Source organism: Pipistrellus hanaki (genome assembly GCF_964339955.1).
Source record: "Pipistrellus hanaki genome assembly, chromosome: 16".
In the NCBI taxonomy this organism is placed as follows: domain Eukaryota; kingdom Metazoa; phylum Chordata; class Mammalia; order Chiroptera; family Vespertilionidae; genus Pipistrellus; species Pipistrellus hanaki.
The window spans coordinates 17,338,256-17,361,855 of record NC_140518.1 but is presented as its reverse complement, the minus strand read 5'-3'; the positions used below and the strand labels follow the sequence as shown (position 1 = coordinate 17,361,855).

The window sequence follows — 23,600 nt, the reverse complement described above, 5'->3', positions numbered from 1 at the left end:
GCCCCCTCTCCTTCCCATTCAGACCCGGAACCAGCCGACCTCTTGTCTGGAGTAATTGCATCAGGTTATTCACTGTTCAAGGCCCGGGACCCACACAAACACCCGTAACTCTGCCCCACTGTTTGCTTCCCGGACAAGGGGGAGGCTGGGAACCAGAGCCCCCCAGGCCCCCGTCCCGCACCCCTCTCCCTGGGAAGGCCAGGGCTGTGGAGTCTCAGCGTGGCCTAATAATGGAGCAGGAGGCGAGAGAAGACGGATTCTGTTGTCCACAGCGCTGTCAAGGCCAAGAGGCGGAAGAGGCCTGCTTGGGAGGGTCCTGGAGCCGGGCCAGATCCCTTGGGGTCCCCAACCTCCACCGCACCCCAGGAAGCTGGCTCTGCTGGCCATGTCCTGCTCCGACAGGAAGTGGCCCACGTTCCCGAGGGCTGTGAGGGAACAGAGTCTCTGTCCTGCCAGGCCAGGGCACACACGTCACTGGGCTCCGTGAGTGCCTGGGCTGGTCAGCACTGGCTGGCCCGAGGCCGCTGTGAGCAGAGGGTGGAGGGACCCTGAGGAGGCGTCTGGGGAGAGAAGTGTAGGCCCAGTGAGTCAGTCACCTTCCCCGCTGTTGAGTCCTCTCCCAGGAGGGGACCTGAGGCACAGGGTTAAGTCCAGGTGTTTGTATTCAGCCTTGAAAAGGAAAGGTCCCCACGGTCCTCGGCTGCTGGTCACGGTCCCTCCGCCGTGGCCGGGCCACGGGCCACGTCCCTGAGAGCCACGCTGAGTCCGGTGGCTGCCGTGGCAGGGCCCCGCCCCGCAGGCAGGCTACGCCCGGAAGGAGCGCCTCAGTCTCCGCCAGGCTGCCTGCACCCCGTAATTGCCTCTCCGCCGCTGGTGCCACTGCTGGCCGAAGACAAAGCACAGCAGGACGGACGCCACAAACAGGAGCAGCAGCACCGACACCACCGCGATGATGACGACCATCTGGTTGTCCGGCATCGGCTCTGGGGAGGGGGGAGGGGCAGCGGTCTGAGAAGGCCTCGGGCCTTGTGTGCACATATGCATAACCCACGGCCGCAGAGGGGGCTGAGGAGGGTCCGTGGGGGGAAAGGAGACACAGGTAATACTTTCAACAATAAAGATTTAAAAAAAAAAAAAAAAGTGCTGTGGTCCTAGGTGCCAGGGCCCAAGGGGAGAGAGATCCACCCCCCTCCATCCTGCAGCCGCCGCGTGTCACCGGGACGAGTGACAAACGGGGTACTGACTAGGGGAAAGGTGAGCTGGGCTCCAGGCGGCCAGCCAGGCCCCGGGGAGGCTGTGAGGACAGCATGTGGCCTCTGGACACCATGGCCTGGACAGTGCGCGCCGACCCCTCCCTGGGCAGAGCCGCGGGAGCTTCTACCAACGCTCTGAAGACAGGGAACACCTGCCACCCGGAGTCACAGAACCGCCGGCCGGTGTAGATGAGCACGGAGGGTTGTGGGTTTGATTCCCAGTTGGGTCAGGGGGGTGTGCCCACGGGAGGCAACCAATAAATGTGTGTCTCTCGTGTCAATGTTTCTCTCTCTCTCTCTCTCTCTCTCTCTCCCCTCCCCCCCTCTTCCGCTCTTTCTATAATCATTGGAAAATATCCTCAGGTGAGGACTAATCGATACAAAAAGAACCAAAGAACAGTGGCGTTCTAGAAGACCAGAGGGGTCAGTTAGGTCAACCTTTTCATTGTAGAGAGGAAGTTGACTTGGCCAAGGTCACACAGCTCACTGATGGCCAAGCACCTGGTCCAGGTGCACGCTGGGGGCTTGGCGAGAGCGTCAGGGAGGAGGGAGCATACGAGGAAGCCCTCAGGATCGGGGGCGGGGCCCCTGGTGCCTACCCTGGGAGCTGGCGGAGAGTGGGCTACGGTTCTGACTTCCCAAAGGGTCTACAGCGAATGCACTGCCCTTCCCCCCGCCGGCAGGCGGGGCCGCCTCACCATGGATCTCCAGCGCCTGGGGCTCCGAGGTGCTCCGGATGACGCTCCCACCGCGAGGCCGCAGGTCCAGCTCCGCCCGGCAGGAGAAGTTGTGGCGACCGTCCTCCTTGTGGGCCGTGCTGTTGTGGGTGACGCTGGCTTCCTGGGGGGCGGCCGTGGCCCCCCCAAAGGTCTTCGTGTGCAGGGGCTCCTGGCCACGGAGCAGGGTGAGGGTGAGGCCCTCCAGGGGGGCCACCGCCGGCACCCGGCACTCCATGGTGAAGGCTCTGCCCACCGTCACCCACGTGGGCTGCAGCTTCAGCAGCACTCGCTCCGGGGGGTCTGCGGGGAGGAGTGGGGCGGTGGGGGCACAGTCCCAGCAGGCCCACCCGGCCAAGAGCACCCCCTCTGGGCACCGTGTGCTCAGGTCCCCGGCTGGGCTTGTGGTCCAGCGGGTAAGAGAGGAAGAAGGAGGCAGTTCAGGGTGGAGGAGTGCTGGGTGGCAGTTCTAGGAACACGATGGTGTCTGCGGTGGACAGGCCTGGAGGTGGTTAGCTGTCTCCAAAGAGAGGATCAGAAGCTGTGCAGCCAGCCGAAGCCGGTTTGGCTCAGTGGATAGAGCGTCAGTCTGCGGACTAAAAGGTCCCAGGTTCGATTCCGGTCAAGGGCATGTGCCTTGGTTGTGGGCACATCCCCAGTAGGGGGTGTGCAAGAGGCAGCTGATCGATGATTATCTCTCATTGATGTTTCTAACTCTCTATCCCTCTCTCTTCCTCTCTGTACAAAATCAATAAAACATTAAAAAAAAAAAAAAAAGAGAGAGAGAGAGAGAAAGAAAGAAAGAAAATGTGCAGCCAACGAGAAAGATATGTGTTTGCATCTGTCCCCTTTCTCTCCAGAACTTTAAAAATTAGACAGTTGGGTGATTGTGTTCAGAGAGATGCAGAGGAGTGCTCGCTGGGACCGGGCACGGACTGTGAGTTCTCACTTAAGAGGCGGGGCCAACGCCAGACCTGCCTTCGTTCTCCAGGGTGAGCTCACAGCCACCTCCACCCCCTCTCAAGCCCAAATTTCCCTCGGAGCCAGACCTCCATCACCCGGGACAGTGTGCTGGATCTAGGGCGCCCTTTCTTCGGTCCAGGGGAGGATCCAAGCAATAGCCTTAGGGCCGTGATGGTGGTAGAACCCGGCCCATCCTGGCCTCCATGGCCGTGGGCAGGCATATGTGTGTGTGTGTGTGTGTGTGTGTGTGTGTGTGTGTGTGAGGGGTCCACATTCGCCGAGGGGAGGAGCAAAGCACGTGGGGACTCCTCACCCGTCCCTGGAGAGCGTGCAGCCCTCCTGCTGGTGCCCCCACCGCTTGTCAGGGGGCTTGGGGTGTTCCACAGACAGACAGACAGACAGACGGGGCTGCTGCTGCGCTGGGAGGAGGCTGAGCACGGGGACCGCCCTCTCCTAGCAGGCCTCGAGGCGGGGCTGCCAGCGGCCCAGGGAGGCCAGAGGGTGGGAGCAGACTCTGAGCCCATGGCCTTGGCCTCGGCACTGCTCCTCGTCAGCCCAGGAGCCCGGGGTGGGGGTGGGGGGGTTGGGGGGCAGAGCACTCAGGACGGCTCTGGCCGGGGCGGAGGCCCTGCGAGAGGCACTCACGGAACACGGTGACGCTGACGTTCCTAAGCATCTGCTTCCCGGAGCAGGTGAAGTGGCAGTAGACGATGGTGTCGGTGGAGAAGTTGGAGACCTGGTACCGCTCCCACTGAGGCTGCTTGTCCAGCAGGACCTTGCTCATGGTGGTCTCCAAGCCGCCGATGGTCGGCTGCAGGCAGCTGGTGCTGCAGTTGATCTCCGAGGAAGCCCCGTGCCTCACCACCAGCTGCTCCGGCGACGCGTACACGTCGAACGCCGCCACCCCGGCCCCTGGAAGACCGGACACTCCGGGCAGCAGATGTCCCCGCCGTCCCGCCCAGGGAGCGGCCCAGTCTGACCGAGAGGGCGGGGCCAGAGCAGGAAGGCCAGGGATGGTCCCTCTGCTCCCAGACCCCTGACCCTTGTTCAGGCCTCGAGGGCTGCCTTCCTGCCTCTGGCTGCCCCTCCTCCAGCCTGTCACCGCCGGACAGGTAAGTCTTCCTCATGCCCCTCTCTCCCCATGGAGGGGGAACACAGCCAACCTTCAAGGCCCAGCCCTAAGGTGCCCTCCCTCCTGCACGCCTCCGCCCGCCTCTCTGAGAGGGAGGTGGGCTGGGCCCAGGTTCAGCCCATCCCTCCTCCTCTCCTTTCTCCCTCAAATACTCCTTGAACACCCGCTGTGTGCCAAGTACTGTCCTAGGCTCTGCGCGAGTGCACAACGCAGACCAAACCCTGCCTCTGCAGAGCTCCCATCCCAGTGAAGAGAACAGATAACAATAGCCGAAACCGGTTTGGTTCAGTGGATAGAGCGTCCGCCTGCGAACTGAAAGGTCCCGGGTTCGATTCCGGTCAAGGGCATGTACCTTGGTTGTGGGCACATCCCCAGTAGGGGGTGTGCAAGAGGCAGCTGATGGATGATTCTCTCTCATCGATGTTTCTAACTCTCTATCCCTCTCTCTTCCTCTCTGTAAAAAATCAATAAAATATAAAAGAAAAGAAAAGAAAACAGATAACAATGAACAGCCATCCAGCCCACTGGACGGTGGTAAGTGCCTGGGAAAGGAAACGGGGTGTATGTGTACTGGGAGGGGGAGGGGGGGCACGTTAGCACAGGCCTCACTGAAATAACATTTGCGCAAAGACACGAGGGAGGCGGGGGTGAGCCCTGCAGACGTCTCGGGGCGTATCCCAGGGAGGCCCTGGGCCGGGGTGGGGGTGCTGTGTCTGCGGAAGGAACCGCCAGGTGCCAGGATGCTCTGGCTCAGCGCGGAGGAATGCGGGGAAGCGGAGGTCAGAACGGAAGGGGGGCCCCCTCGCCCATGGCCCCGGATGTCCCAGTGATTCACGTTCGTCCGGACTCTCCCTCCGCCATGTCGGAACGTCTAGAAGGCAGGGCCCGTTCCCCACTGTCCTGTGTGTGACGGACTCAGGAAGCATGTGATGCTTGGAGACTGAGCCCTCCGCACTCCCCTCTCTCTCAGCAATGACCAGGAAGGTCCTCGATCCCAACCAGCGGGGCCCAGCCTGTGCCAGCGCCGCGCCCCCACGCAGCCCCCAGATGGTAGAATACAATGACGTGGCAAGAGGCGGGCTTTGCAGGTACACAGAGCTGGGCTTGGATCCTGAGTTCACAACCTGCCAGCTACGTGACCTTCAGGCAAGGTGCTTGCTCTCTCTGAGCCTCGGTTTCTTCATCTGTGAAATGGGCTAGTCATTCCTTTCCCAAAGTGGATGTGACGGTTCAATGAGACAGCCCTTTAAAAGCATCTGGCATGCCGAAACCGGTTTGGCTCCGTGGATAGAGCATCGGCCTGCGGACTGAAAGGTCCCGGGTTCAATTCCGGTCAAGGGCATGTACCTTGGTTGCGGGCACATCCCCAGTAGGGGGTGTGCAAGAGGTAGCTGATCGATGATTCTCTCTTATCGATGTTTCTAATTCTCTATCCCTCTCTCTTCCTCTCTGTAAAAAAATCAACAAAATATATATTTTTAAAAAGAATGAAAAAGAGAATAAAGATATAATAAAAAAAAATAGATTGAAGTTTAAAAAATAAATAAATAAAATAAAAGCTCCTGGCAGGTTGTCCAAAACAGGGTGCGTGGCACCGGTGGTATGTTCCCCTCACCGTCCTCTGGACCCGCTGGGAGCGGTTTCACTTTCGCTCTGAGGAGAGCCAGAGGGTGAGGCCCTCTGCCGCCGCTCCTGTGCCCAGGGCCGCATCTGAAGACCGGCGAGGGCATGCCTTCACCTTCTCTTGAACCCCAGCAGCTTCCCGTCCGGAGGCCCCCACTCCGCCCACCATGTAGTCTCCACGACCCGCCCCGCCCACACGCCGGGAGGCTGCGGGGCCGTGCAGCCCGGTGTCCAGCCGGCCGGGAGCCCCGCCTGCGCCCAGGCCCAGGGCAGCTGGGTTCCCACCGCACCCTGGGGCCGCAGCGGGGCCACTGTCCAAAGCCTCGGAGACGCCCGGGCTCGCCCCGCCCCGGACCCCGGCGCTCACCTGGGCAGAGGAGCAGGGCGAGGAGTGCGGCGGGCAGGCCCCAGCGGCAGAGAGGGCCCATCTCAGACGGCGTCCGCGGGCCGGCGGCCGAGGGGGCCTGCGGAGACAGAGCGAGGGGTCAGGGAGGGGTGGCCGGGCCTTTAGGAGCCGGTGACCTCATTTCCTCTCATTCTCTGAGCGGTTCTTGGAGTCCGGCGAGGAGGCGGAGCTGCCGCTAAGCGGCCACCGCCTGACCCTGGGGCGAGCTCCGGCAGAGGTACACGCGTGTCAGTGACGTGCCTGCACACACGTGTGTGAGTGCTGTGTGTGCACACAGGATTCCGGTGCGCTGGATGGGCACAGAAGACAGTGACGACCACACGCCCCAGATGAGGGAACCCCAAATCTCACAGGACACACTGCTGGGGTCCCCGCTGGGAAGAAAATGCCCGCAGTCAGGGCCTGCCCAGAACAGGGTCACCGCGCAATGCAGACAGAGCGGGGCTTTTCTAGGGAAAGTGGGTGGGACTTGGATAAGGTGACCAGACGTCCCGCTTCTGGCGGGACAGTCCAATTTTTAACAACTTGTCCCGCGTCCCTCGGGATTCTTTCCCAAATTCGGGACTTTTAATCGGGACTTTTTTTTTTATTAAATATATTTCATTGATTTTTTACAGAGAAGAAGGGAGAGAGATAGAGAGCCAGAAACATCGATAAGAGAGAAACATCGACCAGCCGCCTCTTGCACACCCCCTACCGGGGATGTGCCCGCAACCAACGTACATGCCCCTGACCGGAATCGAACCCGGGACCTTTCAGTCCGCAGACCGACGCTCTACCACTGACCCAAACTGGTTTCGGCTAATCAAGACGTTTTTAAAACGGGGACATGGGACAAATTGTTAAAAATCGGGACTGTCCCGCCAAAAGCGGGACGTCTGGTCACCTTAGACTTGGAGGCACTCCAGCTAACAGCCCAGCACAGATCCACATAAACCGTCAGACACGCATGGCTCTCAGCCCCGACCTGTCCCTGCTCAGCCCATACGGGACGGTCTGAGGCGACAGCCTCAGGCATCTCCCAGCCCCGCAGCCCAGGCACAGACAGAGGTCATGGGATCAGTCTGACCGTAGCCCAAACCCTCAGCCTCCATTTCCGGACCTGGCTTGTGGGGTCTCCCCTCCCCGAACAGGTGGGGAGCGGAGGTCTGGGGTTAGGGTCTGACAAGCTGCGTGTGTTTCCTGGAGCTTTGCCACCTGCTGCGGGACCCTCGGACGCAGTGAGCAGTGGGGGGGGTTCCGATGGAGGGGAGGGTCTTGGCAGGAGGCTTCTATGGCTCCAGCTGTGGCCAGGAGGCCCGGGGGAAAGCAGCAGGCTTCCTTGCTTTCTCAGCCGTGCCCCCCTGTTCCCCCATCTCCCCCCGCAGAGGGGGCCTTGCCAAAGGGATGGCCCAGCGTTTCCAGGGCTCAGGCCACACCTCGCTCCTGGGGTGGGAGGGCGGGAGAGGCCATGGCTTTCTCTTCGGCTGCTGCTACTACGGAGTGTGGCCGTGGAGGGCAGCGCTTGTCAGCAGGGACCCGGGGAAGCCGGAGACAGGCCGCTCGCCGGGCCTCGGAATGCCTCAGAGAAGATGGAGAAGAGAGTGGGACTGAACTCCAGCCCACAGTGCGGCTGCGGGAAACACTCCTCTCCCCCAAGCTAGAGGCTGAGGGGCCGCCCCAGCGGATCAGACAGTGAGCCCTGCTGTGGTGGGGCTCTGTGGCCTCCACTGGGTCCGAATAATAATAACAATCACTACAAAAGCAATCACACCAGTAACACAACAAAGTGAACAGTTACTGACTGCTAGTCACAAGCACTCTGCAAATATTAACTAATGAATCCCCCAACTCTACCAGGCAGGTCCTGTTACTGTCCCCATCTTACAGAAGGGGAAACTGAGTCACAGCTGGGGCCAACCAGGCCTGTGCGCATGGCTTTGTTAGACAGGCGTACTGCCTCCTGAGAGCTCACAGGTCAGTCTCCCCTCCCTCCCCACTGGCCTTTCCATCTATGAGGGCAGGAGCTATAGCCGCCAGGAAGTGACACTGCCTGGCACACAGTAGGTCTTAATAACCGTTCAGTCAGTAGCTGCATGGATGGTGGATTAGCAAACGAATGAAAGACAGTCTTAATAAACAACCCAAACCACCTTCTTGAGGGCCCACTTAGCACATCTTTCTCCTGCTGCTGCCCCCCGAGGCTACAGCTGGGCTATAAACTGGGACAACCAGGGTTCCATGATTTTTATAAATCCTCAGATTTTTTTTTAAATTATCTTTCTTTTAATATATTTTATTTATTTATTTATTTATTTATTTATTTATTTATTTATTTACAGAGAGGGAGGTGAGAGAGAGTTAGAAACATTAATCAGCTGCCTCCTGCACACCTCTCATTGGGGATGTGTCCTCAACCAAGGTACATGCCCTTCACCGGAATAGAACCTGGGACTCTTCAGTCTGCAAGCTGATGTTCTATCCACTGAGTCAAACCCGTCAGGGTCAAATCCTCAGGTTTTTAATGTGATTCAGGCTGGTTCCCTTAGAAACCACAATTTTCGATGTGACTAGCAAATGGGCGTGACCCGGATCTTGACACAGGAGCATGGAATGGTGGAAAGTCAAAGGAAGGAAAAAAACAAACAGTAATCAGGCAAACAGTAACCAGGAGAAAGCCAGGAAAGCTCCGCTGACATCAGACAGAGAGGACTCTAACGATAAAAATACTTACTAGGAACAAGCTAAGTGAACAAAGAGATAAAACCCCTATCAAAGCAAGAGACTTTAATACACTTCTTTCAACTATGAATAATGAAGCAGATAAAAAATCAGTACATGAATAGAAGAGCTGAAACACAATTTGAAAGCTTGCTAGGTACCTATAAATCAGAGAATTCAAATTTTTTAAAAGGTTGGTTTTAAAATTCCATATATTTGGTAATGTAAAAACATGCCCTAAATAACCCATGGGTCAAAGGAAAAAAAAAAGGGGGGGGGGGTAATAACACATTTTAAAAGATTTAGCATTGAATAGTAATGAAAAAACATATAAAAAAATTTATGGGATACATCAAACATGGTACTTAGAGGAAAATTTATACCTCGCTTGTATAAATTTTATTTATTTATTTATTTATCCTTATTTAGCTTGTATAAATTTTAATGCTTGTACTAGAAAATAGTCTGAAATAAGCATCCAATGTAAGTAGTCAAAAAGTTAGAAAAATAAAAATAAAAAACAAAGTAAACCCAAAAGTAAACTCAAAGAGAATAACAAACAGAAATCAATAAACTAGACAACAAAGTAGACAGGATGGATAACGCCAAAATCAGTTCTTGAGAAAATAAACAGAATGGGCATATCTGTTTAGAAACAGAAGAAGGCACAAGTAAACATTCTTAGCAATGAAAACAGGAACAAGATGAAAAAGCAGATGTTCCAGCCCAGCCGCAGGCTCAGTGGTTGAGCGTCAACCTGTAAACCAGGAGGTCGTGGTCTGATTCCTGGTCAGGGCACAGGCCCGCGGTGGGGGTTCGCTCCCTCATGTGGGATGTGCAGAAGGCACCCAATCGATGATTCTCTCTCATCATTGATGTTCCTATCTTTCTCTCCCTCTTCCTTCCTCTCTCAAATCAATAAAAATATATTTTTTGAAAAGAAGACATTACAAATTCACAGAAAAAGAAAGTAGAATGGTGGTTGCCGGTGCCTGGTGAGTTGTTTGATGCGTCAAGTTTCCATTTTGTATGAGAAAACTCGAGATTAGTTGCAAAAAAAAAAAAAAACATGCATGTACTCACCACAACCAACTATTGCTATCAGACAAAGAGGACTTTCAGGATAAAGATATTGATTGGAGATAAAATGGCTGCCTAAATTAAAGGATCAATTCACTGGAAAGTCCTAATAGTTCTAAATGTGTCAGCATCTATCTTGAGAAAACTACCAAGAGATCAAACCACCAGCCTAGTGAGATATTTTACTGTACATGTCTCAACTATGGATAAAGAAGCACACCAAAAAAAAAAAAAAAAAATGGTTAAGACGGTACACATTTTGTGCTATGTGAATTTTACCTCAATTAAAAATGACTATAAATAATTTATGCCAAGAAGTATGAAACAAAGCAGAATAGGCATGCATATGTGATAAAGCACTAAGAAAATCGGGAAGGTGGCTACCTCTGGGTGGGAGGCGAGGAACGCACAGGTAGAGATGCAAGATTTAGGAACATGTCATCCCTGTGTTGAGTGTTGGGTTCAGGCCTGTCCATACTACCCTGCTGAACATAAATGTGTGCTACCTATGTTACGTAATGTGCCACACTTTACATGTTACGAAAAGGATGCCAGGAGAAAAGACAAATCCCCACGTGCCTGGACAAAAGAGGAGGCTCTGTGGGAACGGGAGGAAGTCCCCTCTCACGGAGGAGGGGGGATGCCACTGGGATTTGTCATCAACCCCAGATGCAAGCCCAGAAGTTGGGGACTGTCCCTTCCCACGCCCCAGCCCGGCTCACATGGCCCAGGGCACACCCGCGTGGGTCCCCGGACCAGAAGGCAGCCCCGCGGCTCTAAATCTGTCGCCGGTACAGAGCAGGAGAGGAAACAAGAGGACAAAAACAGGAAACCACCACAAAGCACGGCTCCTGAATTCAGAGAGCACACGGGAGCTCCGTGGAGCTGGGGACCAGTGGGGTCTCCAGCCTCCTCCCCCCACAACCCCGCGCTTGGGGGGTGTGTGTGGTGGGGGGACACGAAGGTCCAGGGCGGGGGAGGGATTGAAACTCAGGCTTTGATGCTCCATCCCAAACCCCTTCCACTCTGCCAAGGGAGGAGAGAAGCGTGGCCTTACCTGTCATCTGCTGGACGGAGTGAGTGCCGGGGAAGGCAGGGCGGCCGGGGTCCAGGGCGCCCCGAGAGGTGGGAGCTGCATGAGATGCTGCCGCTGGGTGCCCTGGCGTCTTGGGTTCTGACGTGTTAATTCAGGTTTCTCCCTTCCACCCAGAAGTCACGTGCTTCCTGTGCCTGGTTCTCCTCTCTAGATAAATCACTTTCCGTCCGCTCCCCCCTTAAAGAAAAAAAAAGGGGGGGTGATTAAAATATACACAGCCAACAATGTCACATGTTAGTCTTTTTTGGTGTGCAGTCTGAGGCATCCAGTACTGTCACACTGCTGTGCACCACCGTCCATCTCCCAGCTTCTCCATCCTCCCAGGCTGAAACTTCCCGAGAAGCCCTACGGTCCCCAGCCACCCCTCCCCCCGTCCCTGGCAGCCACTGCTTTACTCTTTGTTCCTAGGAATTGGACGACTCTAGGGACCTCATCCAAGTGGGATCTTGGTCCTTTCCTGACTGTTTGTTGCACTGAGCACAATGTCCTCGAGGTTCATCCATCCTGTAGCACATGTCAGAATTACCGTCCTCTTTTTAAGTTTTTAATTACGTTAGAATAAAAACTTTTGATTAGAGAGAGAGAGACATTGATTTGTTGCTCCACATACATCCACCCATTCATGTCTGCGCCCTGACTGGGGATTGAACCCACAACCTTGGCATCGAGGGATGATGCTCTAACCAACCGAGCTGCCCGGCCAGGGCAGAATGGCCTTCCTTTTAAAAGCTGCGTACTCTCCCACGGTACAGACAGACCATGTTTGTGTATCCACTCCTCCGTCAATGGACACTTGGGTTGCTCCCGTCTTCTGGCTGTTGTGAAGAACACTCCCGTGACTGCGGGTGAACAAGTATCTCTCCATCTCCCTGCTTTGACTCGGGGCCCCGGCCCAGGAGAGAGGTTGCTGGGTCACACGGTAGTTCTGTTTAATTCTTTGAGGAACTGCCATGCCATTTTCTTCTCTCTTGGGGCCTGGGATGAAGGCTATAGCTCCAGGGTGAGCCACCAGCTGCCCCTGCAGGAAGCTAGTCCACACCCCTGAGCTGGGTGTCCCTGTGTTCCACATGCCCCACCACAGAAACCTGTCTGTGACCAAGAACCATCGCGTTCTCCGACCACTTCCCACCTGCCACCTCGCCTAGCGGTAAAAAACCACAGAAACAAACAGACAAAGAAACTGCCCCGGCACAGGGACTGTCCCAATAGGCGGAGGGTATCAAAGCTGGGTGCAGAGGTGGGTGCCAGGCGGCCAGCGAGGCCCCCCCACGAGCAGGGATCTGGCTCCCAGAGGCCAGCCCCGTTTTAAACTCCGGGCTTAGCCACGTCACAGAGTAGACAACGTCAGGGACCAACAGGGCGGTCAAGGCCGTGCCCACGCAGGGCCTTCTAGGCTCGAAGCCATCTCTCCTGGTGCTTTTGTGTTTTGGTTTCTTCACAGAAGTTCGTTTCGGAAACTTCCTGTCACACTGCTGTCAAAACTTAAGCAAGGGAGAAGGTCGAGGTGGGGGCCTCAGGCCCAAAGGCTCTGCAGAGCCCCCGTGACTTCAGAGCTTTGATGGTATCTGTGGTAGGTACAGATTAGGGCCCAGCAGTGTGGCTGAGTGGTGGAGCATCAACCTATGAACCAGGAGGTCAGGTTTGATTCCCCATCGGGACACATGCCCGGTTGCAGGCTTGGTCCCCAGGAGGGGTGTGGGGGTGCAGGAGGCAGCCTATAAATGATTCTCATCATTGATGTTTCTCTCTCTTTCTCCTCTCCTCTCCTCTCCTCTCATCTCTCTTCTCTCCCTTCCTCTCTGAAATCTATATCTATATCTATATCTATATCTATATCTATATCTATCTATCTATCTATACTAGAGGCCTGGTGCACAAAACTCGTGCATGGGTAGGGTCCCTAGGCCAGCGATCAGGGCTGATCAGGGCCTTCCTTCATTCCATGACACCCCCTGGTGGTCAGTGTAAGTCATAGCAAGTAATCGAACTCTCACTCTCCTGCTAGAACTCCTGGGGGTCACTTTGCATATTAGCCCCCCCCCCCCCACACACACAGAGGCTTGGTGCACAAAATTTGTGCACTGAGAGGGGTGTCCCTCAGCCCAGCCTGCACCCTTTCGCAGTCCAGAAGCCCTCAGGGGATGTCCAACTGCTGGCTTAGACCTGGTCGCCATGGGGAGCAGGCCTGTCAGCAGTCAGACATCCTTAGTGCTGCCCTGGAGGCAGAAGAGGCTCCTGCCACCACCACTATTCTCACCAGCTGTGAGCCTGGCCTCTGGCTGAGCGGCACGCCCCCTGTGGGAGCGCACTGACCAGCAGGGGGCAGCTCCTGCCTTGAGAGTCTGCCCCCTGGTGATCAGGGCGTGTCATAGTGACCAGTCATTCCGCCATTCGGTCTATTTGCATATTAGCCTTTTATTAATAGGATACATAAAAACGTGTTTAAAAAATTAGGGCACATGTCTCATTCACATTTCCCACAGGAGGGATGGCTGGACTTGCCTCTTCTGGAGAAGAACCCCTCCTTTCTCGGCCACAAACAGGTTTTCTGTGGAGCTCCTGTCCTACGCCAGCCCACCTCCCTGGCCAAATGATTGCACCAAGGTTGGCATTGCAGTATTTCAGGTATTTACGTGAGTGTGTGTGAGCGTGGTGTGTGTGCGCACGCGCGCGTGTGTGTGTTTTAAACAAGTTGGGTAAAGAGTCTTTTCCTGCAAGGTTGCAGAGATCAGAGGAAGTCGAGACTCCCATTCACAGGGCAGTGAGTCTGTAAAAGGTGAGAAGGTCGGATGCTCAGAGAAGAGGTGAAAGTGCTCTGATGGTTCCAGCCATGCCTGAGGCCTTTCCCGCAGGTGAGCGTCCACCAGCCAGTTCTTCTGGCCTTTTTGCTGGAGCCAGTTTCAGTGGGTTTCGGTCCAGAGCCAGAGACCACACATCCCCAGAGGACTCGTCAGTCAGCAGGCAGGCTGCAGAGTGAACTGCGTGTGGCCTGCACTGGCCGGCTCCAGGCCTTCCACGAAAGGAGAGGCTGGGAATGTCTTCCTGGAAAGAGAAAAAGAAAATAAGATTTGATGGAAACATAACATTACTGCTGCCATTCCAAACAGCCTTCCTCCCTCCCTTCCTTTTTTTTTTTTTTTTTTTTAATTGCTTTCAGAGTGGAAGGGAGAGGGGGAAACAGAAACATTAATGATAAGAGAGAATCATTGATCGGCTGCCTCCTGCATGCCCCCTTACTGGGGATGGAGCCCGCAATCCAGGCATGTGCCCTTGACTGGAATTGAACCCAGGACCCTTCAGTCCACAGGCTGATGCTCTATCCACGGAACCAAACCAACTAGGGCCCTTCCTTTTTAAAAAAATAAATGAAAGGCAATCTTTGGGGGTAAGTGTATGTCCCATCTTAGAGAACAAGCTGTTAGCACACGAAGGGCCTCTGAACAGCAATGCCATCAAAATCTGTATGTATCCCAACCGGTCCCCCCAATTCATTTGGTCCTTGAGCTTTTTAACCTAAGTGTATGAGATCTCCTTTGTACTCTGAGGTGCAAACTCAATTGTCCTAAATGAGTCAGCCGTGGGCCTTGTTCTCTCATCTGCTCCTAACCACCCCTGAGGGCATGTGTGTCTGGAACATGAGACACCCCACCCTACCGAATGCTCAGCTCTCCTGGCCCCTCCTCTTCCCTCCCTTCCCCGCTTCCTGTGATTCATACCCGCTCAGGCAGCCTCCTCCAGGAACTCACCACAGGGAAGGACAGGCCTCAGTCATCTGTGCTTATCTGGAAGGAATCCGAGTCCAACTTCTGACCCAAAAAACAATTTCTGCCTAGTCTGTTCTTCTCCATTGGAATCTCCCCCAATCCCCGTCATGCAAACATACACACACACACACACACACACACGCACACACACACACACACACACACACACACACAAACACCAAAGCCCCAAAACCAGAAGCAAACAGAGACTCCTCACTCACTCATTCTCAGAACCTCCTTTGGCCCCTGGGCAGCCCCCTCCTGGTGCTGGGTCTGCCCTCCTGGGCCCTGCTCCGGCTCAAACCTGCCTTCCGTCCATGACAGATGTCTGAGGGCCCAACAGCGGTTTCTCCTAGGCCCCTCACAGCCCTGGCCTTCACCCTCAGCCCCATCCTTACGATCAAGGCAGGACTTCCTGTCACTTTCTTAGGGTTGAGACTCAGCATTCCAGTTTCTCGGCATCTCCTGAAATCTTGATTGGGTCACGAACCTCGTTGGTGCTAGTCACTCTTTCCAGCACCTCTAGGCACACTCCACAGGCATTCCCGTGGCTTCCTCCAAGTCCCGGCGCGGGCCTGGGAAGGGACTCGGAGAGGCAGGAAGAGGAGACAGGAGGGAAGAGCACTTACTGGGCTCACCTGCCCGTCCGCTCTGGGGGTCAAGTTGACTCAGGTACTATCCAGCTGGGCTGCCCCTCCTGTTTCTGGGACAGGGCCCCCTCCAACCGCCACTATGGTTTCCCGGGGGCTGCTGAGCTCTTCCCAGCCCTGCTCCTCTGCCCACAGCGGGTGGGCTCAGACCTGATTTTGGCCCAGCTGAAGAGTACCTGAATCAACTTGAAGTGGACCATGTTAAGGCCAAGGACCATTCAGCTCAAATTGATACTTTGGGGGACTTCCTGCTGTTTCAAAGGGACTTTTCCCACAGAGAGCCACCACGGAAGATGGACGTCCCAGCCCCGTTCCCTGCCACTGACACAGCAGGCAACCGCACCCCCACCTGCCTTCCCACCGGCTGGCCAGATGCTCACACGCACCCGCCACCCCCTCGCCCCAGGAGACAGCTGGGATCAGCCCCTTGGTCTGAGTGGTGGTTGCATCTTTAAGAAGAAACCGGCTTCCAAATCTAAAACTACCTTTATTTGTGGTTGGCTCAACATAAGACGCCATCATCAATCAGCAGAATTATAAAACTGTACAGGAGGTACAAAAATAGGCCATTTAACTTATATAATTACCCTCACATCATCAAGCTTTAAAAATACACATAAAAATTGTACAATCTGGCAGTTTATAAAATATAAAGCTAAAAAGGAGGATTTCAGGCTCCACAGAGAGGATTGTTTCACATAATTAACACGCATTTAACAAGTAACCATCCACAGAGAAGACGCGATGGCACAGAATTTCTTAAATCACTTAAAAATTAACATTTTTACCACGACCAAATTATTCACCCTTTCCTATCAAAGCTACTGTAAGGCGTCCCTCCCGCGGAAGGATACAGTATAACTTTTCCTTTTCCAGTTTTAAAGTGGTCAGGGGTGCTGTCCAAAACAGATCGTCTATGCTTTTAAGCAAGTGCAATTGTAACTGGGGTATACTTCAGAGTAAAAATTAAATAAATATAAATAGGTTAAATAAATAGGTCATTGCAAAAAAGAACACTACATAAGGTTTGCATCTGAGAATGTGGCTGAGTTGACTGGTATGGTAATGCTTTCCAGGTAGTGGGGACACCCCGTCACAGCTTCTGGGGTACTGAAAAGGAATACTGCACCCACCGCGCGCGGAGAGCTCGGGAGGCGGGCGTGGGGCTGGGGGCCGGGGCTGTGGGTTAAGGCTGCCCCGGAGGGAGGCTCACTGTGGACGGTTCTGGGGTTCCCCAAGGAACAGGAGAGGTTTAAGTGCTGCCACGGTCAGAACCGGAGTCACGCATGGGAAATAAATCACTGTTTCTTACAGGAAGTACAGAGAGGACAGAGGCTTTGGTTTCCCTGGAAGGAGGAAGTCTGGCTTATCTGGAGGGGACACAGCGACTTCCTGGGAAAGGCTGCTGCCGGGCACACGCATCTGAACCACGCCAGGCCGGTGCAGGGATGGCCAGGGCAACGACGCCGGAGGGAGGAAGGAAAGGGGTTTCAGACACTGAGCGAAAGCTAAAGAGGAGGGGAAGGGCTCTCTACAGGGTGCTGGGCTTGCTCCTTCTGCATGGAGGGCTGCGGACGCGGAGCCGGCCCACGTCCGCAGGAACCAGCCAGGAACCAGCCAATGAGCAGATGGAGAACGGAACAGTCCTGGGAAACCCAAAGGACTGGGAGGCTGGCCAGAGTCCAGCTTCTGAAACGACAGCGGCCAACAGAAGAAAGCACGGCGACCCAAAGGCCCCCACCCACGTCAGCGCGAGGTCAGATCGGCAACCAAGTCACCTTCTACTGCCACGAGGCAGAGTCACACGGACAGCCGAATCACAAAGCCTTAGAGGGAGGACCAGGGTAAATGCTGATAGGACCTTCTTGATGGGAAGAGAATACTTTGCTGGAATCGCTGGCCTGCAGCTCTTCCAATACAACACAGGCAGTGGGTCCGAGTGCCGTCTCGCTGCAAAGAGCTTACGGCGACCATCGCATTGAGACGGGAGAGGGGACACCTCTGTGCCCAGGATTTTGTAAGTCGGCGCCTCGCTGGTTTAGTGACTCATCCAGTAACACCAGTGAGTCCCAAAGTGCCAAGGCTCGGATGCCTAGTGAGATGTGGAGTCTTTATAAAATGAAGTTAAAAAGCTCAAGAAGCAATCAGAGGATAGGGTTGTAAAAATAAAACCGAATACTTCTAAAAAGTCCAGCAGCTTCTAGGACTCGTACTCCAGGTCCCACAGCTCAGCAGCTCAGCAGGTTCTAGAGGCTGAGACGGGATCTACCACAGGATGTTTTCATGGCAAGCGTCCACGCAAGACCTCCGCAGGCCCCTGCAGGCCAGGATCCCGAAGGTGATGGAGAGAAGATGGACAGAGAGCAATCTGACCTGTTCCGCGGGGTCCGGGCGCTTTAAGACGGGAAAGGTACAAACCCCAAATGCACGCCCTTCCCCACCCCTGGGCTTCTGCATGCGCTGACATTAACTGGTCATTGTCTCTCACACAGGCTCCTGAGAGCACGGGTTCTATCTTGTCCCTCTCTCTGTCCCCAGCAAACTGCGTATCACTGAGTCTGAGGTGGGTGGCATGATCAGCAGAAAAGGCATTTTAGAAAGAAGTTGTCCAGGAGGCGAGTTGAGCCAAAACGGAGAGAAGACAAGTACTGGGCGGCTAGAAAGGACCTGGCTACTCCGCAAAGAGAACGCTCAGCAGAGCGCGGGCAGCCGGGAGGTCACTCGTGGCACCCCTCCGCCTGGCCCTCGAGCTGGTGGCAGTGACCCGGGAACGGCGCTGGCACAGGCCAATGAGAGCGGGGAGAACCACCCGGCTGGCTGTCCTCCAAAAAACCAAGGACGCCAGGTCCCCGGGTGGGAATGAGGTAACTGGTGAGCTTCACAGAGGCGGGGCACTATTTGGGAGAACAAGTGACCGCAGGATCAGGAAAGGGAACGGGAGGCTGCAGAGGCAGGGCCTTTGCTGCATGGACGTGGCACATAAACAGTGGCTTCCCGTCAGCCAGTGAACGCCACGGCCACACGTGCTCCCCGCGGAGTCTCCGCGTCCACAGGACGGAACCGCACGCACGCTCCCGGCCGGAGCACGTGCGCAGGAAACGCTTCCGCACGTGGTACCCTCACTGCGTGCGACCACTAAGGCTCTCGGTGGAGAAAAGACAGCAACTGACTAAAACGAAAATTAAAAATCACGTTAAACGGCACCGGCGGTTTAGGGATATCACTTTGAGGACGGCCTGCGTGTACAGTGACGCGGTAATGCTTGTAGAACGTTCTGGATACGAACACTCTTCCTGGCCGAGGGGGGGTGGGTACCACACACAACAGATGTATTGCATTTTTTCATGAGCAAGCTTCACGTGACGCTTAGCTCACTTGTGCTAATGTAGCGTTCTACAGTGTGATCAAACTACAAAGTTATTAAAATCTGCCAAGAGAAACAAAGTCCTGCCCACGGGGTGCGCGGGGAGCCTGGCCTTGGCCACCAGGCCCCTGGCCATCCCGCTGGCTCCAGGGACGGAGAGGCCTCGTCGCCTGCCCTCTGAGGGGCCAGGTAGGCCCGTGACCCTCCGGTCCCGAAGGCCTGTCCCTGCCTGGGTCCTTGTGGCCAGGGAAGTATCACTTCTTGCCCCTAGACGCTCCTAAACATCTCTAAACGGTCCAGGCCACAAGCCACCACGGAGGCCGCAGCTGCCTGGGAACCGAGCGCCCTCTCCATTTCCGACACCGGCGGCCGTGGCCTCCCTTTCCAGCGTGTGCCAACCTGTCCCGACACCACACCCGCTGCCCCGGGCAGCACCGGTCCAGGGACCCGGGATGCGTGGGCGCCGTGCTCGGTGACCGGTGACCGGCGCCCCTCCGCCTGCCGGCCGGGGAGAGCGGCTCCGGGGCCCTGCACCAGGCAGAGCTTAGGATTTCTTCCTCCCGCTTCCTTCCAGGCCTACAGGCTGATGTCGAACAGGAAGCTTAAAAAGAAACATGTCTGAAGCCAGTCTGTCCAGGAGGAGGTGGAGACACTCTGCTGCTCCCTTCCTGCAGCTGTTCCCTGGAGTGAAGCTTTCACCCCGTCTTCCCAGCTTCCTGCAGGTCAGGAGGGGCCACCTCTCCTGTCTAGGGTCAGACCCTCCTCTGCCAGCTGCAGAGCAGGCGGCTCAAGGCACTGGTTTGGGAGCCTGGTCTTCTTGCTAAGCATGGCCTCAGGCCCTGGATTGCAGCCATGGGGCGTTCAGTCACAGCTGGGGCCACACGACGGAGTCCGGTCTGACTCGGGGGCGTCCGGAGTCGCGGGGGACCGAGGCCCGGGGGGCGGGTGGAAGTAGTAGGGCTGGAAGAGCCTCTCGTGGCTGCACAGCTCCATGGCCCGGTAGGTGTGGGAGAGCAGGTGGGGGAAGCGCGACGTGAAGTAGCGCACGAAGTCGTCGGGGAGGGAGCCCAGGGTCTCCCGCACCTCCGCGGGGAGCTCCCGGTAGTGGTGCTTCTGCAAACGGGGCGGGCACAGAAAGGGCCGTCAGTTAGAGCCCAAGAAACGCTGGCCAGAGATCCTTCTATTTCTCAAGGAAGAAAATGTTAACTAGTTCTCTGCAAAGGAAAGGGGGAAGTTCTAAGCGGCCCACCATCCATTCCGCTCACCACGGCTGCCTCCCCTCACTCGGAGGAGACCGGAGCTGAGCAAGGCCCCCCGTGGGGACCTAGCGAGGCCCCTGGCAGCCTCGAGCGGAATAAAGGCGCCTGGAACTGAACTGTCTGCCCCAAGGGGCTTGGAGGCCTCGTCTGGGCCTGGCCCTGTTTGAAGACTGCTCAGTGACAGCTAAGGGCAAGATACTCCAGGTCCCTCCGGAGAACAAGGGGGCCCCTGACCCAGGGCCCTAGAGACAGGCTGGTGTGGGAAGTGCCCAGAGGGTCCTGTAGGGGTTGCTATGGTGCTGGATCGGGCAGGCAGCGGGCACCGCACAGTCAGCGGAGATCACAAAGGACGCCGGGAGCAGAGCCTGCTTCCCAGGCAGGCTGCTCACCTCGAGGTCCCCAAAGACAAAGCCTGTCTACGGGAAGCAAGCCCCTACTTTGCCAGGTCTGGCTAAGGCCGCCCAGCTCTGCGAGGTCAGAATCCCAGGCCGGGTGAAAGGATGCGGAGAGAACGGATAGGAGGAGAAGGTGGCTGAGTGGCTGGGTTCGCAGTCCTCACCTTGTTTCTCATGGCTCGGAGGAGATCTCTGACGGAGCCACCTTTGTAGGTTCTGAATTTACGCAGATCTAGGGAAAAGACAAGCAATGCAACGTAACGAACACTTTTCACATTCCTGAGGCTCCTGGGGACTAAGCAATCGGACTGAAACAACATAACTGCACTCTGGTCGAACCCGGGCCTGCCAGTCTGCATCCCACCGGCCGCTCACACCATGACCAGAGGCAAGCACCACCCACCACAGACCTGTCACCCAGACAACAATGAAACACACCCGTGTAACGGTCTGACATGTCACTAAACCACAGACGACGCCCACAGAAAGCCTCCACCCGGTAGGTGGTGCGTGGAGCCCAAACAGCCTGGGACTGCCACTCCCACGTTTGTTCTCAGCACCGGCTGCGGCTCTGGAACATCTGTGCTCACCTGTCTGGAGGGGGACGGTGATGTTCTCCCTCCAGTCCATCTTCACCACGGCTCGCCCGCCTCTCTCCAACTGCTTCACGATCGGGCCGTCCAGGGACTCCTTCTCTATCCGGTCACTCACGTCCTGTAGGGAGACGAGGGCCGCAGATGGTGGTCCGTGTGGAGGGAAGCCGAGCGCTGGAGGATCGCCACCCAGGCAGAGCGGTCACTGCCTCCGGAGCCCTGAGCGGGGCTGAAGCCAGCCTCCAGGCTGGGCAGCTGAACTTCTGCCTCCCCCACCCCCGTGAGGTGACTTTCCCCTGGGAGTGGCCATGTCTGTTGCTCACTGCAGAGAGGCCCACACGGTCTGTCTCCACGACAGAGCGATGACACAGATCCCACCTGAGCACCTCACCTGCATTGAAACACATCACCTTCCCCAAAGCCACCTGGCAGCACCAGGAGGCCGCAAAATAGCCAGACCTCTAAAGGAGTTCATGTCCACTGATCCTGTCATTTACCTCTCAGAATCTATCCTAAGAACTGTGCAAACAAACAAATAAACCAAAACCCAATATAAGGAGATGTTTAAATCTGCGAAACTCGAATAAAATTACATGACGCTGAGGTTTGTTTCAAAACATTTTCCAGGTGGAGTGGAGAGAGGGCCAAGCTGAGTTAACAATGGCTGGACCCGGCTGATGGCTAACTGGGAGTTCATTATCGTATTCCCTCTACTCTTTGTGCCTCTGAAAGCTGCCATAACATAAAGTTTTTAAATGATGGGATGCAACAGTCATTAGAACTTCAGAGACTTAACATAAAAAAATACTTAAAATTAGTATATATAGTTTAAAAAAAAAAAAAAAGCAAGCTGCAAAACTGTATATATAGCTTGATCCTGATCACACTTTAATTTTATGAAGAAAACATGTTAAGAGGCCAGGCCGGGTGGCCTCTAGGTACGGGGTCGGGGTCATGTGTCTCACTCCTGGTCTGCTGCCCTCTCAGCGCCCGGCGAGGCCGCCCCGGTCTGGGCGGGGCAGGCCCACCTGGAAGAACTGCAGCTGCTTCTCGAGGCTCCAGAAGAAGGGGTGCTTCAGCACGTGCTTCGCGGACGGGCGCTTCTGGGGGTCCATGGAGATCATCTTCTCGATCAGCTCCCGGGCGATGACGTCCTCTGCAGGACAAGCACAGGCCGAACGCATCACCGCCGGCCCAGCGCCACGGGGCCGCCCCCGAACCGGCCGCACGCCCTCAGACTCAAGGCTCCACGGACAGGAGTCGGTCTGTAACGTAATGAAGAGCTTGCCCGGGAATCGACAGCGCGTAAGGAGAGTCCTCATCACAGGGTGCGAAAAGGGCTGGAAATACCCACTCAGAGGCTCGGTGACGGCCGCGCCCCTACCCTGAACTGGGGGCCATAAGGATGATGCCCCGGCTGAACACGGGTCGACACGCAGAGTCAAGGTGAAGCTAAGAATCGAGCATGTTGCAAAATAATATGTACCTATGCACATATGTCTAGATAGATGACCAGAATAATATATACAAAGGTGTCATCAGCAGTCATTCATCACCATATAATGGAATCATGGGCCTTAACCAAAGGTTTCTCAACAGGGAACAAGGGAAATTAAACCATAAGCAAAAAGCTAAGTTAGTTTTTAATTTTAAAAAAGTTAAAGGCTTTTTTAAGAACTGGGTGTTGTGGGTGAATTATAACACAGAAAAGCCTGAGGTCAGGAAGACTTGCTGTACCCACGCCTGGGAGTGAGGACCCAGCCTGCCTGTCCCCGCCTGCAGCCACTGGCCATGCTGACCACGGGCGCAGGCCAGAGCCAGGCCAGCGTATGGCGCATGGGATGCATGTCCTTCTAAACGTCAGTGCGGGAAAGACCTCAGATTATATAACCCTCACCAGTCCCGAGCCGGAGAACACAGGTCCCCACGGTAACTGGGGGACCTGACGGAAACTCAGCTTCTCGGCTCTCGAAGGAGGTGCAGCAGGAACAGCCCCTCCAGCCACAGGGGGTCCGGGGGAGGACCCCTGGGCGCAGAGCTGGCACCACCCAGTGCAGGGGCGGCCGGCAGCTGAGGAGCGGCTCCTTCCCAGCATGCCCTGCGGCCCGCTCACCGTGCTTCTCGGGCTGCAGGCAGTCGAGGCTGTAGGCGCCCAGGAGGATGTTGGCCTGTCGCTGCAGGGACTTGCCGAAGGGGTGGCTGCCCTCAGAAACCACGTAGTAGAACACGCAGCCCGCGGAGAAGATGTCCACCGTGTAGGTCTGGAAAGAAGCGCGGGTGTGAGAGGCCTTCTGGGAGCCCCTCCCCAGCAGCAGGGGAGAGTGGCTGCCTCTTCCTCCATGTCCTGGAGGACCGGGTGACGTCTGGGGATTGCTGGGAGCAGTGCTGGGCCCTTGTGGGGGCCGCTCGGGTGGCCTGTTCACCTTGAGACATGGACTCTGGTGGGGCCGACTGCCGGGAGCCGGCTCTGCCACCGGCCGGCCGGAAGCCCCGAGACTGCTCTGTGCCTCGTGTCCTCCGACGGAAAAAGGAGAGAACACGCGATGCTCCCCGGGTGGTTGTGAAGATGAAGGGCACTGATATGTGAAAACTCAGCTAGACTGGTG

General features: G+C 55.9%; 2 protein-coding genes across 3 annotated transcripts in view; both read right to left on the bottom strand.

The window, feature by feature from the left end:
• Nucleotides 1–248: 248 nt before the first annotated feature.
• Nucleotides 249–11,308, bottom strand: ICAM2 (intercellular adhesion molecule 2). Its single transcript, XM_084862188.1, has 5 exons — nt 10,931–11,308; nt 6,055–6,151; nt 3,578–3,844; nt 1,952–2,272; nt 249–983 (listed from the first exon to the last, which is right to left on the bottom strand). The coding sequence occupies exons 2-5, from the start codon at nt 6,113–6,115 to the stop codon at nt 805–807; spliced, it is 828 nt and encodes a 275-aa protein (XP_084718314.1). The 5' UTR covers nt 6,116–6,151; nt 10,931–11,308; the 3' UTR covers nt 249–804.
• A 4,542-nt stretch (nt 11,309–15,850) lies between these two features.
• ERN1 (endoplasmic reticulum to nucleus signaling 1) overlaps nt 15,851–23,600 on the bottom strand; it is a 66,170-nt gene continuing 58,420 nt past the window's right edge. For both annotated transcript variants that reach the window (XM_084864144.1, XM_084864143.1), the window contains exons 18-22: nt 23,108–23,255; nt 22,023–22,150; nt 20,992–21,115; nt 20,566–20,633; nt 15,851–19,860 (exon numbers count right to left, since the gene is read on the bottom strand). In XM_084864144.1, the coding sequence (XP_084720270.1) occupies nt 19,609–19,860; nt 20,566–20,633; nt 20,992–21,115; nt 22,023–22,150; nt 23,108–23,255 (720 nt within the window). In that variant the 3' untranslated portion in view covers nt 15,851–19,608. The remainder of the gene's footprint in view (nt 19,861–20,565; nt 20,634–20,991; nt 21,116–22,022; nt 22,151–23,107; nt 23,256–23,600) is intronic.